At 44.9% G+C, this 17,827-nt stretch overlaps 1 protein-coding gene across 2 annotated transcripts in view; it reads left to right on the top strand.

Annotated features, from left to right (window-relative positions):
• The window catches only part of sez6b (seizure related 6 homolog b), an 871,087-nt gene that overhangs the window by 718,745 nt on the left and 134,515 nt on the right, over window positions 1–17,827 (top strand). For both annotated transcript variants that reach the window (XM_078547969.1, XM_078547968.1), the window contains exons 7-8: window positions 1,608–1,774; window positions 13,068–13,262. In XM_078547969.1, coding sequence (XP_078404095.1) covers window positions 1,608–1,774; window positions 13,068–13,262 — 362 coding nt within the window. The remainder of the gene's footprint in view (window positions 1–1,607; window positions 1,775–13,067; window positions 13,263–17,827) is intronic.

The following is a 17,827-nucleotide window of genomic DNA, read 5'->3' as shown; positions in this document are numbered from 1 at the left end:
GAAGTATCTGTGGGCTGAATTTTCTGCCTATTAAGCACAAGTAACTGCAGCAGCTTTCAGTAAGTGAATGGATAAGTAGGGTGTTAAGTATCTATAAAAGTGGTATGCAAAGCTTTTTAATGGCTAAGCATGTTAGCCGGCTCTGAAGTCTGAGTTTCAGAAATACCTTGTAGCAGAGAAATCGGACCTGGATGGACTGACTGTAAGAAGCTAGAGTTTTGAGGTCTTGAGTAAGCACAGGCCTTGAAAATGAATGACAGCACCAACAAGGAGATTGCTTCAGCTGTGAAGTTCCCAGGAGGTCCTAACCAAAGTACTTATAAAGTAATTTATATTGTCCCTTATATGCATTGCAGAATAAAATAAATTTATGCAGAATGAAAAAACACAGCTCACCTGTTCAATAAGGTGCCACACAAAAGGTTATTATGCAAGATAAGGGCTTATGGAGTTGGGGTTAGTATATTAGCATGGATAGAGGATTGGTTACTGGGCAGAAAGCAGGGAGTAGGGATAAACGGGTCATTTTCAAGTTGGCAAGCTGTAACTAATGGAGTGCCGCCGCAAAGAATAGTGCTGAGACCTCAGCTATTTATAATCCATGACTTAGATGAACAGACCAAGTGTAATGTAGCTAAGTTTGCTGACAATACTAAGCTAAGTGGGAGTATCAGCTGGGAGGAGGACACAAAGAGACTGCAAAGAGGTATAGACAGGTTAAGTGAGTGGGCAGCAGGGTGGCAGAGGGAATATAATGTGAGGAAGTGGGAGGTTATTCACTTTGGTAGTAGGAATAGAAAGGCAGAATATTTTTCAAAAGGCGTGAAGCTTGTAAATGTTGATATTCAGAGGTATTTGGGCAGGCTCAGGAACACAGAAGGTTAGCTTGCAGGTACAGCAGGCAGTTAGGAAGGCAAATGGCGTGTTGGCCTTTATTGCAAAGGGATTGGAGTACAAGAATAAGGAAGCTTGGTATAATTGTACGTGACTTTGGTGAGACTTTACCTGGAGTAGTGTCTCCATCTCTAAGGAAGGATATACTTGCCTCGGAAGTGGTACAACAAAAGTTCATTTGATTGTTTCTTGGGGTTAGAGGGTTGTCCCATGAAGAAACGCTGAGCAAAATGGGTCTATACTCTCTGGAGTTTAGAAGAATGAGAGGTCATCTCACTGAAACATGCAGGATTCTTAAGGGACTTGACAGAGTAGACACTTGAGAGGTTGTTTCCGGGCTAAGGAACTTAAAATACGGGGGAATAATCTCAGGATAAGGGGTTGATCAGTTAGGACTGAGATGATGAGACATTTCTTCGCCTAAAGGTTTGAGAATATTGGTAATTCTCTATCCCAGGGGCTGTGGATGCTCCATTGTTGAATATATTTAAAGCTTAGACAGATGGATCTTTGACCTCTCATGGAATGAAGGGATATGGGGAGCAGGCCGGAAAGTGGATTTGAGACAGAAGTTGGGTTGAATGAAGAGCAGATTCGAAGGGCTGTATTATGTTTACTTCTGCTCCTGTTTTAACGCTTCTTCCTCAACAACGTCAACTGCAATTTGACATAACTTTTCAAATAAGCACTAGAATTCACCTTTTGTTTGCCAGGCTCATAATTCGGAATGGGAACAGTATTGATGCTCCTCCAGTTTATGACTCCTACGAAGTGGAATATCTGCCCATTGAAGGCATTGTCAGTGAATCTCAACATTTCTTCATTGAACTGACCACTGACAGCTCCGGTACATCAACTGGGTTGGCTTTAAGATATGAAGGTAACTATTCAGAACATGAACAATCAGTTGATTTTTTTTTTATTATTACTAAGGGGTACGTTTGTTTATTTAAAAAGAGAAAAAAAGGTTTTGTGATTTTTTTTTGAAGAAAACTTTGGCCCCAGATTTTTGCTGAGAGTGACGCTGGAGCTTTTGCCATATTCCTCGCATGCAGTAACCCCACAGGCTTTTAACAAGTCTTGTCAGTGGAGACTTCTCTCTCCTGGCATCTGTTTGAATGGAGCACCCTCTACAGGTGAATCGGTGACATCTGCGAGCAGGACAAGAGGCAGGGAAGTTGTCAACTAATCAGAGTGAAGAACCCTCACAGAGGAACGCAAACAGCAAAACAGGAAATGTAATTTATATTTAAATCATTTTACAGGAGGCAAAATAATGATTAAGGCATACACATAACTGAAAAACATAAAGGAGCAACAGGAAACTTTAAAACAAATTTTTAATTGTACCATTAATTTTTCTGAAGGAATAAGACTCCACAATTGTTAAATTAATTTTTCAAAGCCAGAGAGGTTGCTCATAAGTAATTATCACTTACTACACAGTTAAAAACTCAGTTGCTCCTGTATGAATACATTTTTTCAGCCCTTTTTAGAGCAAGAATAGTGAACAATTAGCCTAAGTTCATGATATAACATTGATTTCTATGCCGATTCCATTGGTAAAGACTGCAATGGCTCAATAGGAAGAGGAAGGTATTACTGACAGCAATCTCCAGATTTCCAAGTTTAGCTACATGTGTGGATGCCAGAAGTATTTAGCAGCCTTTGAGTATAATAAAATCTAACCCACAGAGGGAGTTCTAACCTCGAAGGATGGGCGGGTTTGTTTGAGTGGGGATTAAAGTTGGAAAACTATGTTTCCGGAGCCACTTCGGGCTTTAACTGAGGCTGGAAGCTGGGCAGGTGGCCAACCCACTCCAAAAAAGCTGGCTTGGTACTTTAGATATGATAATGAGGCTACAAGCCCTATTAATGACATTAACTGCTGTCGGCCAGTCAGGAAGCCTGGCAGCATCATCGAGTTCAACATATAGTGAATTCATGAGTGACGTGCCTTTCTGCTTACCTCCTGGGTCTAGATGCTTTCTTGAGGAGCCTCCATCATTGGAAACCCCCAGCCCCCAAAACAAGCTTCCCCACAAAGCTCCTGATTTCCCCCAGACCTTTAACCCACCCCACCCCCTGCAAACCTCCCGGCCTCCAATCTTTCCCCACTCCCCACCAACCTCAGCACCTTCATTTACCCACAGCCACCACACATTTTTTTGGAAGCTGTGCTTTGGCTGGGGCTGTTGACCTAACCAGGATAGTCTTCAAATCTATGCTTTCCTGAACTGCAACCTGCATCCGTTGTGTTTAGCGGAGCACCAGACATTTTGTAGTGGATGCTAGGAAATGCTGAGAATAAGTATTGGACGGAACTCCAAATCCACCCCGCTTCCAGGGCTTTAATTCAACAGAGACTTCTGAGCTTTCACTGGCTCAATTTGGTTTGGGTCACTTCAGCAGAAATGCATTTATTCACTCACTGCAGCGAAGAAATTGGAATGTTTTTAAATGATTTACAGCTGCTGACTTAAAGTTCAGGACTCGAACTTTATGTCAGTAACAAAATAATCCATTAAAAAGTTCCCACTGACTTTCCCCCATGGGCCTGAACCTATCACGGGCTTTTTCTGGGTTTAAAGTGGCTGCGCTGTCACTCCATTTTACCAAAGTTGACATGAGTTCAGGCTGCAGGAAGGAAAATGGGAACTTTTTAAGTGGATCCATCTCCTCGCTGATCTCGGGTTTCAAATCCAAACTCCAGACCTGCGGTTGAAAATCTGTCATTTTTGTCCCTCCCGCTCTTCAGTATTGTCCCCTTTATTGTGCCCTTTTTATTCTCACGTGACTACCCCTATCTCATCTGCGTTCAAATCATGCTGTGCAATATTGTCCACTAATTTAATCCAGTGTGACAGAGCAATCTACTGTAATCTCTTTTTGCTGCTATTTTATCTGCCTTTTCTACACCCGTTCCTGATGTTACTGAAGGGGTATCTTTCAAATGAATTTCTGTCCTCAAATCCTAATTATTACAGCAGTGATCGTGAGAGCATGAATCAGGTGTATAAGAGCCTCAGGCCTCTGACCAGGTCAAGCTCAGTCCGACCAACACAGGCAATGTTGGCTGTGTGATCGGAGGATAAACATTCAACTACAATACCTAATACAGAATCTGTCACGTGCAGGATGTCTCCAAACCCTTGATATATGAATATATCACAGAATTATATAGCACAGTAACTAGGGTGGCCGCTGCCAGGGTTCACTATCTTGGACACTGTTCGGAAGCACAAGGGATGGGGTGGGGATGGTGACTTCATCGCCTACACAGTGACTCCAGCTCACTCAGAGATTCAGCGCAGTTAAACAACAAAGGATGGGGAAAGGGGTATGAAAAAAGATTGTTTTCTGATTTTCCATTGTATCAAGGCTGCTGCAGATGGAGATAGGAACCAGCAGAGGCTCCTGCCCTGCTTCACTGACCAAGTGTACTAAGGCTCAAAAGACCAATTATAAAGCGTTCCAGTAGCAGGCTGTGGCCAGACCAGCTACAACTGGACTGTTTGGTTCAAAACTGGACATCTGACCACCCCAGCAGTAACAGGCTCGCTGGTCCGCGCTGGTATTTATGCTTCATGTGAGCTACCTTCCAACTCTCTAATCCTATCAGCATATCCTTCTATTCTTTTCTTTCTCATCTGCTTATCCAGCATCCCCTTAAATGTATCTATGCTACCTGCCTCAGATACTCTTTGTAGTAGAGAGTTCCACATTCCAACCACTCTTCTGGGTAAAGGGGTTTGCCCGGAATTTCCTAGTGGGTTTATTAGTGACGATCATGTCATTTTGGCCTCTAGTTTGGTGTCCTACATAAGTGGAAAGATCTTGTTACATCAACTTTAGAAACAGTTCAAGACTGAAAGTTTGTCTCTTTTTCATAGATCAAAACAACCCTATCCCTCAATCCCTTTTACTTACAAAAATGCATCCAATTCTCTCTTGGTCCCATTTGTACTTGCTGCTTCAATGGTTTTACATCTCTTCCGAAAGATTGCATTTGCGAGAGTGCAGCGACCTTTCAGTACTGCACTTCTTAGCACTACTCAAGTCCTGGAGTGGGATTTGAACCCAGAACATTGTGACTCAGAGGCAAATGTTTCCTACATTACAGCAGTGACTACACTTCAAAAATGACTTCATTAGCTGTAAAGTGCTTTGAGACAACCGGTGCAAGTCTTTTTCCTCATCCAAAAGACAGCATCTCTGTCAATGCAACACTCTGTCAGTACTGCACTGGAGTATCAGCCTTGGTTTTTGTGCACAAGCACGCTGCTTGATACTTCTGATGTTACATTCCTCTTTTTAACTTTCTCTCCAGTTAGTGGCCGATTGCTAACTTCAAATCCAAAGCATAATTCCTGTGATTTCATGAGTGAAATATTAATTACAGAAGAAAAGAGAGTGCCCTCCTGTGTTCTATTAAAATGGAGAGTCTTGAGCCCAGGGCTTTGTTCAGATTGTCTGGTTTACAGGGATGAAAAACAGTGGGCGGAATCGTCCCAGATTTGCACTGAGTGCAGTAGTGGGCAGGTACCCGCCAGCCGCAATGGCGGCTTCTCACACCGTATCGCCCCAAACCCGCCTCATTAATTATGCATTCCTGGGAAACACGCTGTTTCGATGGCGGGCAGGCTCAGATTCACCTGCCATGCACTCACCTCGCTGCTTCACCACACCGGGGGCCGCATTTTATAGCAACGCACAGCTCTGTGCTTCCAGCCCAGGACTGCTGCAAGTATGACATGGTCCCAAAAGGCAAGAAGACTGCAGCCTCCAGGTTTAATGACGTTCCCTTGAATGCCTTTTGGATGCTGTGGAGGGCCGCCGTGAGGTCCACTATTCCCGCTCTAGCCACAGGAGGGTTAGCAACATTACCACTCCAGCTTGGTAGGCAATAACAGTGATGCCCAGTGCCAATGCTGCACAGAGGATGCTGATTGATCCGTGCAGCCAGGGTAAGGCAACCATCTCATCACTCTAAACTCACACACTCACGAGCCCATCACAAATTCACTGGCATCTCACTCACTGCCAGCTCAAGGGACATCACCACTCACTCTCTCACACACACCCTCACATCTCCATCTGGCCTCAACTCCTCTGGAGACTGCCTCCCCAGCCCTCACCATCTTGAAGCCACTTGCACAGATCAACATGTGTCCCCACACACAAACCCTGGGATACACTCCTTTCCCAGGACAGCCCTCGCCCTGCAGCCTCTCCCCTTGCCTGAGGCCACTTCTCCCCCTTCCCCACGCAAGCCCTAGCCCTGCAGCCGCTGAAAAGCCACCCCCACCTTATGGCTGGTCTGGCAGGTAGAGACCTGCCCCTGAGATCATGGTGCTGTCTGGCGTTGGTGACTGCAAGAGTTGCCCGAAGCAAAGTAGGTAAACAAGTCCTGAACGAAGTGCAGCTCGCCAGGTGCACGTCACTTACGTGGAGTTGTGAAACACGTTGGCGTGCAATTATGCCAAGGTAGGCAGACGATCCAGCGTGGGGGGGATGAGTCCAGCGGGATGGCCTTATAATGATATGCAGATGTATTACAATGAGGTTCCCGACGTCCGATGGCGGGAAACGCGACCTGCCATCGACAGGCTGAGCAGACGTTCGCAAACTGGTTTCACAACATCATGAAACTGATTTCTGCTCTTCTCGCCATATTGTCCGCTCATGCCACCGAGCACCTGTGGGCATGGAAAATTCCTCCCAGTATCTTTAAAAGTAGGTTTCCCTTGAATTCATTGTGTCCCTGCTAATATTATTTACTGAAATTAAAATTAAATAAAAATTGCAAAAGTGCAACTGAATTGTTAATCAAATCATGTACAAATATTTTATAAATTTACGTGCAGGGCAACGAGCTTCATTTACAGGCAGTATTCTTAATCATAAAGGTGGCCTCTGTGACCCAGGAAATCCCAAAGAGAAAAGGAGCTGTGGAATATTTAAGAAGTATTTAGATGAGCACCTGAAATGCCATAGCATACAGGGCTTTGGGCCAAGTGCTGGAAACTGGGATTAGAATGGATAGGTGCTTGATGGCCAGCACAGACACGATGGGCCAAAAGGCCTGTTTCTGTGCTGTATAACTCTATGACTTTATTTGTAAAACATATTCAGAACGCTGACCTTAAACTTGTTTCAGGCAGGAATATGAGTAAAGATGTTTTTCTACTGGAGTGGCTTCCAGCTTTACCTCTGATCTTTTGTAGGTTAGCGTACTAACGAGCCCTATCTGGTTCACTAATGCCCTTTAGGGAAGGAAATCTGCCGTCCTTACCTGGTCTAGGCCTACATGTGACTCCTGACCCACGGCAATGTGGTTGACTCTCAAATACCCCCTGAAATGGCCTAGCAAGTCACCCAGCTCTCAAGGGCAATTAAAGATGGGCAATAAATGCTGGCCTAGCCAGCGACACCCCATCCCATGAGCGAATAATAAAAAAAAATACTAATTGACTATGATTGTACTTTTCTCTGTGGTAAATGGGGTGTTGGTGAGAATTCATGGTGTAGGCCTTTCCACGATGAATTCACGGATGGGAACAAGGAGTAGCTTTCAGCATATCTTGCAATGGAATCCTTGATGGACACTGAGCTCATCATACTGCAGCAGAGAAGCTGTTAATATTTAGAAAGACTCTTAATGTAAGAGCTCAAAATCTTTGGTTGCACCTCCAGCAGTGAATATTCGAAGCCTCCTCTTTTTGTTTACAAAGGGAGCCAGCTGTTCATTGGAATCATAAATTAATCAGATGAAAGAGAATGGAGCTGCCCCTCTCTGACTTTAAAACATGGAGAAATTAAATGTTCATGCATCCCTAATGGATGTTAGTAAAGTGAATTCTGTCTTGAAGAGCTCTGGCTATATATTAGACTATGCTGACAAAGATGATCTGGGCTCATTTTCAGTTGTCCTCCAGCTATTTTGCCTTTTCAATAAATTTGATCTATATGTGCCATTGTGTTGTTTATGCTTTGCAACCTATCTACTGTACAACTTCATTAACTGCAAAGTTGAGGTCATTAAGGCAAGTCTACAAGTAATAGCTTATTAATAATTATGTGCTGTGAAATTCTACAGTCCAATTCACAGTGTCTATAAATTAGCACACTGATGACACTGAACAGCTTTGCCTTCCTGGGGATGTTAGAATTATTTCTAATGTGAACTGGTAGTGGTGGGTTTATAAACACGGGATCAGACGCTATTAGAGGACATGTGAAGCTCACTGAAAATGTTGTGAACCCTTTCTATCAGACTGAAGTGCACATCCTGTACTCAGTAACAAAGCTGTAAACAATACCTCATCTAAAAGGCTGTAGCGTATTGCAGAGTGCGAGAGAGAACTGTAGTTCACTAAAGCAATTAGTTTGCATTGTGAAAGCCTGAGATTATTAGACATGTTTTACTGCAGCAAATTAACTACACAAAATAATGTGCTCTTTGTTAATTAAAGTAATTTAGAGTCAATTACAATAAGAAATAAAATTATAGGAACAAAACAAGTTCATGTGATATCTTTTATTTAATCCAAGTGCCTTATTTCTGTATACTTTTGTATTGTGTTCGGCAACAATACTAAATCTTTTAGTAATCAATATATACTTTCACAGGGTAGTAAAGGTGTTTAATACATGTTTGCAAGGCAATTCACAGTCTGGTGGAGGAAGTATCTCCAATGGCTTGACTCCATTGCTAGCATTCATGCTCCTGAGTCAGAGGTTGTAGGTTGAAGTCCCACTTGAGGACGTGAGTACATAACCCAGACAGTTCAGGACTGGCAGAGTGCTGCATTGTTTGAGGAGCTGTGTTTCAGATGGTGTCATAGCCAACATTCACCCCTCAACCAACAGCACCAAAACAGATTTGTTCACCTTGTTGCTGTTCGAACAATCTTGCTGAGCATAAATTGGCTGCTGTGTTTTCCCACAATGACAGTATTGTTTCTACTTCAAAAGAAAAAAGCAAATTATTGGCTGCGAAATACTTCCTAAGTACATGAGAAGTGCTACATAAATGTAAGTTTTTCATTATTACATTTTTCACCAATTGCATGGGGATTAAAGCACATGGGTCTTTAACTTGTGTTGGAAAAGAAGAACCAATGTTTAGTTTGTACCATCCACTGCAGCAACTCGGCAAGGCTCCTTTGGCATCACCTTCCAACCCGCAACCTCCACCCCTAGAAGGACAAGGGCAGCAGGTGTATGGGAACACCATCACCTGCATGTCCCACTCCAAACCACACACCATCCTGACTTGGAACTATATCACCCGCCGTTCCTTCACTGTCGCTGGGTCAAAATCCTGGGACTCCCTTCCTAACAGCACTGTGGGTGTACCTACACCAAATGGACTACAGGGGTTCAAGAAGGCAGCTCACCACCACCTTCTTAAGGGTGCTTAGGGATGGGCAATAAATGCTGGCCCTGGTCAGTGATGCCCACATTCTATTAACGAATAAAAAAAAGGTTTGGCAAATGCTGTCAACATTTTTAAAGAAAATATGGAGGGATAATAACCGTTTGAGTGTTATAAAGAAAAGCACAAATAATGAATTGTACTGCAGAATTTGATGGTTCCTCAACTGCTGGCGTCCTGGACACGTCATATGAAGGAAGGAAACCAGCCGAAAATGTTGCCGGAGGTGAGGTTGGATATGCATTACGCAGTCTTGCTTGAGGTGTAGAGGGGGCAATGACAAGTGGATATCTGCCCAACTGTTCCTCAGAAGAAGTGTGAGGTTATATTTATGTTACAACGTTAGCATTGCTGTGACCTGATTCTTCCTTCACAGTTGTGCTGGAGTTACGATAAAAGTACAGGGTCAGGTTCCAACCTGACTCTGAAGGGGACTGGTGTGGGACTGTGCAAAGGAAAGAATCTCACACTGCTTGGTCTTGGCATTGCTTGGAGCATAATTAGAATGGAGTATCAAACAGGTCATTTTAACATGCTCATGGGGCCCCCAAGACACACTGGGTGTCTTTTAGACTTACCAGGAATGCATGTGTCCAGGCACTCCCACTCAATCTGTCAAATTGAAACTGCTGGCAGCAGAGCTCAGCACTTGCACGTGTATGGTCAGGCATAGGGTTCTATCCTGGGCAGAAGAATTCCAAGTCAAATGCAGTTTGCATAAATGAGCTGCTCCCTGAATGAAAGTTGATATTCCGACTACCTTGCCGTGTAACTGCATTCTAAATGGATTGGGCAATGATATTCGGAAGACAGGCTGAGTGATCTGGACCTGTGCTTGCTCATATTACTTTATTACTTTAGCCAATTCAAGTTACTGGATTGACTACATTATAAAGAAAATCGGGTTGTACCCGTGTGAAGCAGATCACCAATCAACATAAACAAACATTAGTTTAGTGTATATTTGATTTTAGTATACAGGTGCTCCACAAAACATGGCAACGTGATGCAACCTTGGTCACCAGCGGTTTTGGTCCACTGAAGTTTTCATTTTAGAAAGTTGTCTTGTTCTTTTGATTAACATTAAAAAATGATCAGTAGGTCGTGATGATAGCACTGTCATTACGTCTCTGTGTGCCTCCACCCTTAAGTAGATCTGGCATGGATGTCTGAATTAGAATGCTTTGTATAGAGGGCTCGCTCATTAACCTGCTACAATAAATTCAAAAGCTTCCATCAGTACACACTTCCTGTCTTCCAAACCTCACTACCTGCTGTCACATTCCTGTCATATCTTTTGTGTCGACTTTTTCTATTACAAGTACCTATGTCTTCAGCTGTCAGGGCCCTAAGTTCTGTAATACCCTCCGTCTCCATCTCTGTACTTCTCTCTCCTCTTTAAAATGCACCTTTAATGTCATCGGTCCTAACCTCTCCTTATGTGGCTCGGTGCCAAATTTTGTTTGCTGACACTCGGACACAATGGGACAATTGACTTGGTTCAAGGTGCTATTTAAATACAAGTTGTTGTTAAAATTGTCACTGCAAGCTTGTCGCACTGTAATTAAAACAGTTCCACCACTTTAGGTGTTCTCGCATCTCAGTTTCGTGCCTCCAAGCTTCTCAGCCTATGCTGCAGGGAAACACTTGTTAAATTGAGGGAATGAGCAGTTCCTGGCCGCTGGGGCTTTCACACTTCTGTCACGCTGACATGTCAGCTTCTGGATCTGAAACATGCTGCCCTGAGGGAGAGACTGGTGTCACCAACCAACTCTGTCCACAAGTAGAACTTAAACACTGCTCTGAAGAAGAGTCATACGGACTCAATGTTAACTCTGCTTCTCTCTCCACAGACGCTGCCAGACCTGCTGAGTTTTTCCAGCATTTTCTGTTTCTGTTTCAGACTTCCAACATCTGCAGTGCTCTGCTTTTATCTTAAACACTGCTTATTTGCGTTCCAAATATCCTAAGTTTCTTAAAATGTATATCATAAAATAGAATCAAATACTACACAAAAATGTCAAGCTTTATGACTGTAAATGAGGACTGAATTATATCTGTTTGGCCTGGACCAACGATCTCCTGTTCTCTAACTCAGCTTCACATGAAGACTGCACTTAGGGTGGAATTTCCCGTGCCCGCTGGCATTGGGCGTGTTTGGCAGCATGAGCGGACAATATGGCAAGAAGGCCAAAAATCGGTTTCACGACGACGTGAAACCAGTTTGTAATCGTCCATACTACCCGTCAATGGTGGGCTGCGTTTCCCGCCATCAGACCTCATTGTAATACATCTGCATATCATTATAAGCCCAGCTCACCGGAATCACCCCCTCCACGCTGGATCATATGAGCACCCAATCACGCCAATGCGTTTCGCAACTGTACATAAGCGACGTGCACCTGGTGAGCTGCACTTCACTCGGGTCTTCAAGGTTTGTTTGCCCACCTTGCTTCGGGCAGCACTTGCGGTCATCAGTGCCAGGCTTCACAGGCAGCACCACATCATTTATAGGGGGCCTCTGGGGCCAGTCTCTGCCTACCAGACCAGCCATAAGGCGGGGATGGCTTCTCTACGGCTGCAGGTCTAGGACTTAATTGGGCAAGGACATGAAGTGGCCTCAGGCAAGGGAAGAGGCTGCAGGGCGAGGGCTTTACTAGGGAAGGGAGTAACCCAGGGTGTGTTTGGGGAACAAGTTGATCTGTACGACTGGCGATGGTGAGGGCTGAGGAGGCAGTCTCCTGAGGAGATGAGCCCATATGGAGATGTGAGTGTGTTTGGGAGAGTGAGTGGTGATGTCCCTTGAGCTGGCAGTGAGTGAGATGTCAGTGAATGTGTGATAGGCTTGGGTGTGTGAGTTCAGAGTGATGAGATGGTTTCCTTACCCTGGTGGCACGGATGAGATCATTCATCCTGTATCTGCATTGGATGGCCAACCTCGCAGCATTGGCACTGACCACCACTTCCATTGCCCACCAAACCGGAGTGGTAATGCTGCTGCCCCTCCTGTAGCCAGAGTGAGGGTAGAGGACCTCACAGCAAGCCTCCACAGCATCCAAAAGGCACTTGGGGGACACGTCACATGGGGGATGGGGGTCTGAAGTCATCTTGCCTTTTGGGGCCATATCTTCTTAGCAGCAGTTCTGGGCTGGAAGCACTGAGAGGTGCGCGTGCAGCTGCACTTTAATGTGGTGCCCGGTGTGATGAAGCGGCGAGGTGATGGCGTGGCGGGCAAATCGGAGCCCACCCACCATCAAAACAGCGTGTTTCCCGGGAACGGATGATTAATGATGTGGGATTGGGACGATTCGATGTGAAAAGCCGCCCTTGCGGCCGGAGGATAAAACGTCCTTTCTCCCACCCACTACTGCACTAAGTGCAAATCTGGGACCACTCCACCCTTAGATTTTACTCTCCACGTGCAATGCCGTGGGAGACTGATGAAAGGGCATTTCATTGACTCTACAGTTAATGAAGTACTTTTGAAATGTAGTCACTGTTGTAATTTAGGGGCAGTAATATATTAACAATTTGTCTTTGCTGTGCATTTTCTATAGATGCCGCACTTACTTTGTGTAATACATTCCCCATCGCATTTTGGAAGTTCCCTCATGTTGTAAAACATCTTGCCACGAGCAATGCCATGGAAGGTCTGCTGGTGTTTGCATATAATTCTTCATAATTTCAAACCTTTTTATTTTTGTTTTGAGCCTATATTTCCTTTCTGTTTCAGCCTTTGAACAGGGTCATTGCTATGAGCCATTCATCAAGTATGGAAACTTCACAACGGGTGATGCATCGTATCAAGTGGGAACTGTGGCGGAGTTTTCGTGTGACCCGGGGTACACGCTGGAACAAGGGTCCGTGATCATCGAATGTGTGGACATCCGGGACCCCCAGTGGAATGAGACTGAGCCAGCCTGCAGAGGTAAGATCACACCCGTTTTATCCAGTGTGGGGACCCAGGAGTTTTCCACCAGCTAACAGCCAGAAAAGCAACGAGAGCAAGCTGGGACCTTAGTGTGTTTGGAGAATATGTGAATTTTAACAGAGCCTTAACGCCGCATCGCTTAACTCTATCGTTGAACTCTACCATCTCTTCAAGCCTGGTGGGCAAACTTATTAGGAGCTGAAAATGTGCCACCCACCCTATTAGTGAAAGTCAAAAAAAATCAGTGGGCAGCACCCAGATCTTCAACTTCATTTAAATTTGGTCTCTCTGGTTGCTCCCTCCCAGACTCTGCATGCAATCCAAGTTTCTGGACCTGGGGAATCACTTGGCAGGCATTACAGGTTGCTTTGTGACATCAGTAAATCATTTATCCACACAGCACTAAAAGAATAATAATTCCATTGGAGAGCCTGTAAGCTGTTTAGCAGATAAAGAAATGATAGCATTGTTGTGTCTTTCCATCAGTTACTGAATATTCTTCAGCTCTAGAGTCTGGGTATATAATATTTATTAACTCTTGTAAACAGATATACCAGAGCATTTTTCTAACACCATCCTGAAGAGAGAATCTACGATAGAGACACCCGATCTATTAAATTATGGCGGGGTGTGGTCAATGGCATTGAAATTGAACAAAGATTAGCATACAAATTCTTAACGTATTAAATTTCTTTTAACAGAGGCACTCAGCTGTTCATTTTAATCCCTGCATGTTGTAAATGTAAAGCTAATGGGTTCTGCAACAGTTTTCAATGCTAAAAAAAAAAATCGGAGTTAATGATGAGAGCGATTGTGTTGCCACAGTGATTTGGAACTTCAGTGGCCCATGCCGCAGAATGGTGATAGAGGGCAGAATCTTTGGGTCGGCGAGCAGGGGAGGGGCGCTCACCGACGCATAAAGTGACGCCGGGCGTGCATCCTGATGTCACCGTGCATCATTCAGATATTCAGTTCGGCCAGTGGGCACCGGAATCGGGTGCGCGCCCGCCGAACTGTCAAAGGCCTATTAACGCCATTTAAATTCCAATTGAAATAATTAACGGAGCTACCCGTCCAACCTTAAGGTCGGCGGGGGGGGGGGGAGTGGGGGGGCAGGCGAAGAGCCCAGGCGGCCTTCGCATTTATCATGAAACCTCATCCATGGGCGGGATGAGGTTTCGCGGAGGTTTTAAAACATTAATAGAAATTTTTTAAACAAAATTCATAGACATGTCCCAGTTCATGTGACACTGCCTATAAATTTTTTTTTACCTTTTATTAAAATTTTTCAACATCAAACTCATCTCCCCGAGGCAGCTCTGTGCCTCAGGGAGGTTTCTGCGCTCTTTCACGTGCAGGCCCCAACTCAGCCTACTCCCCCCACCCCACCCCCGCCCACCCGCACAGGGAGCGCACAGCACTTCTTGGTGCGCGTCCCGCTGGGTGGGACTTAATTGGCCCGCCCGCGTAAAATGGCGGCGCGCAGCCACCCACACCCACTCCCGCCCAACCCCCAGATGGGTAGAAAATTCTCCCCCTAAGGTTTGGACTGAGTAAACCTCTGCAGGAGGAGAGATTATATAATAAGATGTGAAAGGAGGTTGTCCAATGCTTTTATCCAGTTAACGCTGATGCTGAGAGCAGGAGCAGAGCCAATGGCTCACACCTGTCAGTCTAGAAACAACCGCTCTACTCAGAACTCAGTCATGGCAGGGGACTCCCAGGGGGACAGTGGAAATGCTTTCGAGGTGTCCTCAATTAAAGCACTTTTTTTTATTCATTTACGGGATGTGGGCGTCACTGGCTAGGCCAACATTTATCCCTAATTGCCCTTGAGAAGGTGATGGTGAGCTGCCTTTTGAACCGTTGCAGTCCCTGTAGTGTAGGTACACCCATTGTGCTGTTAGAGAGGGAGGTCCAGGGTTTTGACCCAGCGACAGTGAGGGAACGATGATATATTTTCCAAGTCAGGGTGGTGTGTAGCTTGGAGGGGAACTTGGAGGTTGTGGTGTTCCCATGCATCTGCTGCCCTTGTCCTTCTAGATGGTAGTGGTCATGAGTTTAGAAGGTGCTGTCTAAGCAGCCTTGGTGAATTCCTGCAGTGCACCTTGTAGATGGCACACGCTGCTGCCATGGTGCATTGGCGGTGGAGGGAGTGAATGTTTGTGGATGGGGTGGGCTGCTTTGTCCTGGATGGTGTCGAGCTTCTTGAGTGTTGTTGGAGCTGCACTCATCCAGGCAAGTGGGTAATATTCCATCACACTCCTGACTTGTGTCTTGTAGATGGTAGACAGGCTTTGGGGAGTCAGGAGGTGAGCTACTCACTGCAGGACTCCTAGTCTCTGACCTGCTCTTGTAGCCACAGAATTTTTTATGACTGGTTCAGTTCAGTTTCTGGTAAATGGTAACCCTCAGGATGTTGATAGTTGGGGATTCAGAGATGGTAATGCCATTGAATGTCAAGAGGTGATGGTTAGATTCTCTCTTGTTGAAGATGGCCATTGCCTGGCAGAGTCTGCAAGTCACGCATTGGACTTATCAGCCATCTCAGAACCCATTGAACCGGAGTGGAAGGAAGCCATCCTCAATCCCAAGGGACTGCCTAAGAAGCGAAGAATCCAACCCACCACACCGGTGACCAACCACCCCCACACCCCAAAAAACCTGGCCACTCAAAAACAGGCTGACCTACAGCATTCAGCTAGACAGATGCAAAAGGGAAGGGGCTATAATTTGTAGCTATGCATTGGACACTAGCACCAGTAATGAACAGGAAGGAACTAGAGCATTGGGATGGGCTCTATCTGACCTGGGTCGGGACCAGGATCCTAAAAGAAAGGATAAATAGGGCACTCAGAAAGACTTTAAACTAGCAAATGGTAGAGAGGGCCCAGGTAGGAAAGGTAGCATAAATAAATAATCTAAAACAAATGAAAAAGAAGAGAGTAGAATAATAGTCATAAATTGTGCATTAGGCACTACAGGTAAAGGCATGGCTAAAAGGTGTAAAATAATTACCCAAAGAAAGAAATAAGAAATATACGAGATATAAAAGGTGGACAGATTAAGGCATACGACCCAAGCAAGTGTCTATACAAATGCAAGGAGTATATGGACCAAAGTGAATGAATTGTGGGTGCAAATTCAGTTTAAAGGTTTTGATGTTCTCACCTCTGTAAATTCCCCTGCTTCCTCTTCTATTGCTGATTTTAACACTTCTAGGGGATGGAAGGAACTCTGTTCAGTAGGTGATTGCAGCAAGTGTATGTCAACATTTTCAGAAGCCAAAAAGATTTCTTCCAGAATTTTTAAGTGGTAAACTATTTACACACCCCTTCCTGTTATCCACTGATAATCATCCTTTCCCCCTAAAGTTTGCAAAGATACTGTTTTCCTTATCAAAACACATAGACGCACCACATCTCACCCTGCAGTTCACAAAGACATTCTTTCCCCTCTCCCCACTTAATACACTTTTCCCACTCTCACCCTAGCCCAAAGAAACTCTCCTCACAATTTACTCCTTCACATAGCTCCTGACACCCAACTCCTGCTGCTTTGATTGAGGCTGCAGCTCTGCTACAAGCAGTGAGTCAGGAATTGCCAACCCTCCCTAATTGCCCTGGAGTTTCCCAGAAGATTTGAAGATTGATCTTCCGAACTCTGTTGCAAGAAACCCAAGAGGAAAAGCACCTCAGTCAGACTGGCAATCAATAGCTGGACTAGCGGGGACCCAGGGTGAAATGCTGTTCTGGCACATGGGCACACTCACAGTAAAACCGGGTGATGGTTAGAGCAGTTTCTGTAGCACAGAGGATTGTGGGTATTGTGGCTGCCATTATTGATTAACTTGCCAATCAACCAATACTGGAATAAGGGTGTGGGAGTTGGAAATCATCTGATGAAACCTCCTGGAATACAGTCCTAGCAGATTTGGCAATAACAAGTGAGTGGGAAATCCTGATCTTGCAAAGCTGTGAAATCAATAATGCACAAGTGTCGATAAAGTTTGTTATATAGTACTAGAGGACGATAGGCTACATTTGGGACTAATGGGATGTCAACTTTTGTCATCATCTTTGTTTCCTACAAGAGTTCTATCCTAGGCATCGAATAGAAGCCTGCAGCGGAGTAATAACATTAAAACTACGCTGAGTGGTCCATGAGGTGACCACAGAACAGCACAGGAAGTTTAAACCCCTGCTGATTTTTACTTATAAATGCAGGCACTGTCTGTAAATGCTGAATGCACAGGCAAAATGTGAATGGTTGGTTGTTTGGCATAGATGGATGCTAGCTCCTTCTGGAATATGTAAGACACAAGGAGTATATATTAGTTCAGGGGAAGAGCAGTTAGAAAGTGGCTTGCACATAGCAACAGGATGTGTTTTAAGGCGACAGTTGCGTAGAGCAGGGTGTGCGTGTTGTGTGGCTGAGCAGAGAGCATGTGGAAGACTAATGTTGAGCTGGCGGAGTTACTGTGGGAAGACCTGGAGAACGAAATTCCCATTTTATGCTCACCACTGACATTTCCAGGGATCCTATCCACCTGGGATGGGAGC

This window comes from Cetorhinus maximus, chromosome 9 (assembly GCF_964194155.1).
Source record: "Cetorhinus maximus chromosome 9, sCetMax3.hap1.1, whole genome shotgun sequence".
In the NCBI taxonomy this organism is placed as follows: domain Eukaryota; kingdom Metazoa; phylum Chordata; class Chondrichthyes; order Lamniformes; family Cetorhinidae; genus Cetorhinus; species Cetorhinus maximus.
This window is presented reverse-complemented; position numbering and strand designations above follow the sequence as displayed.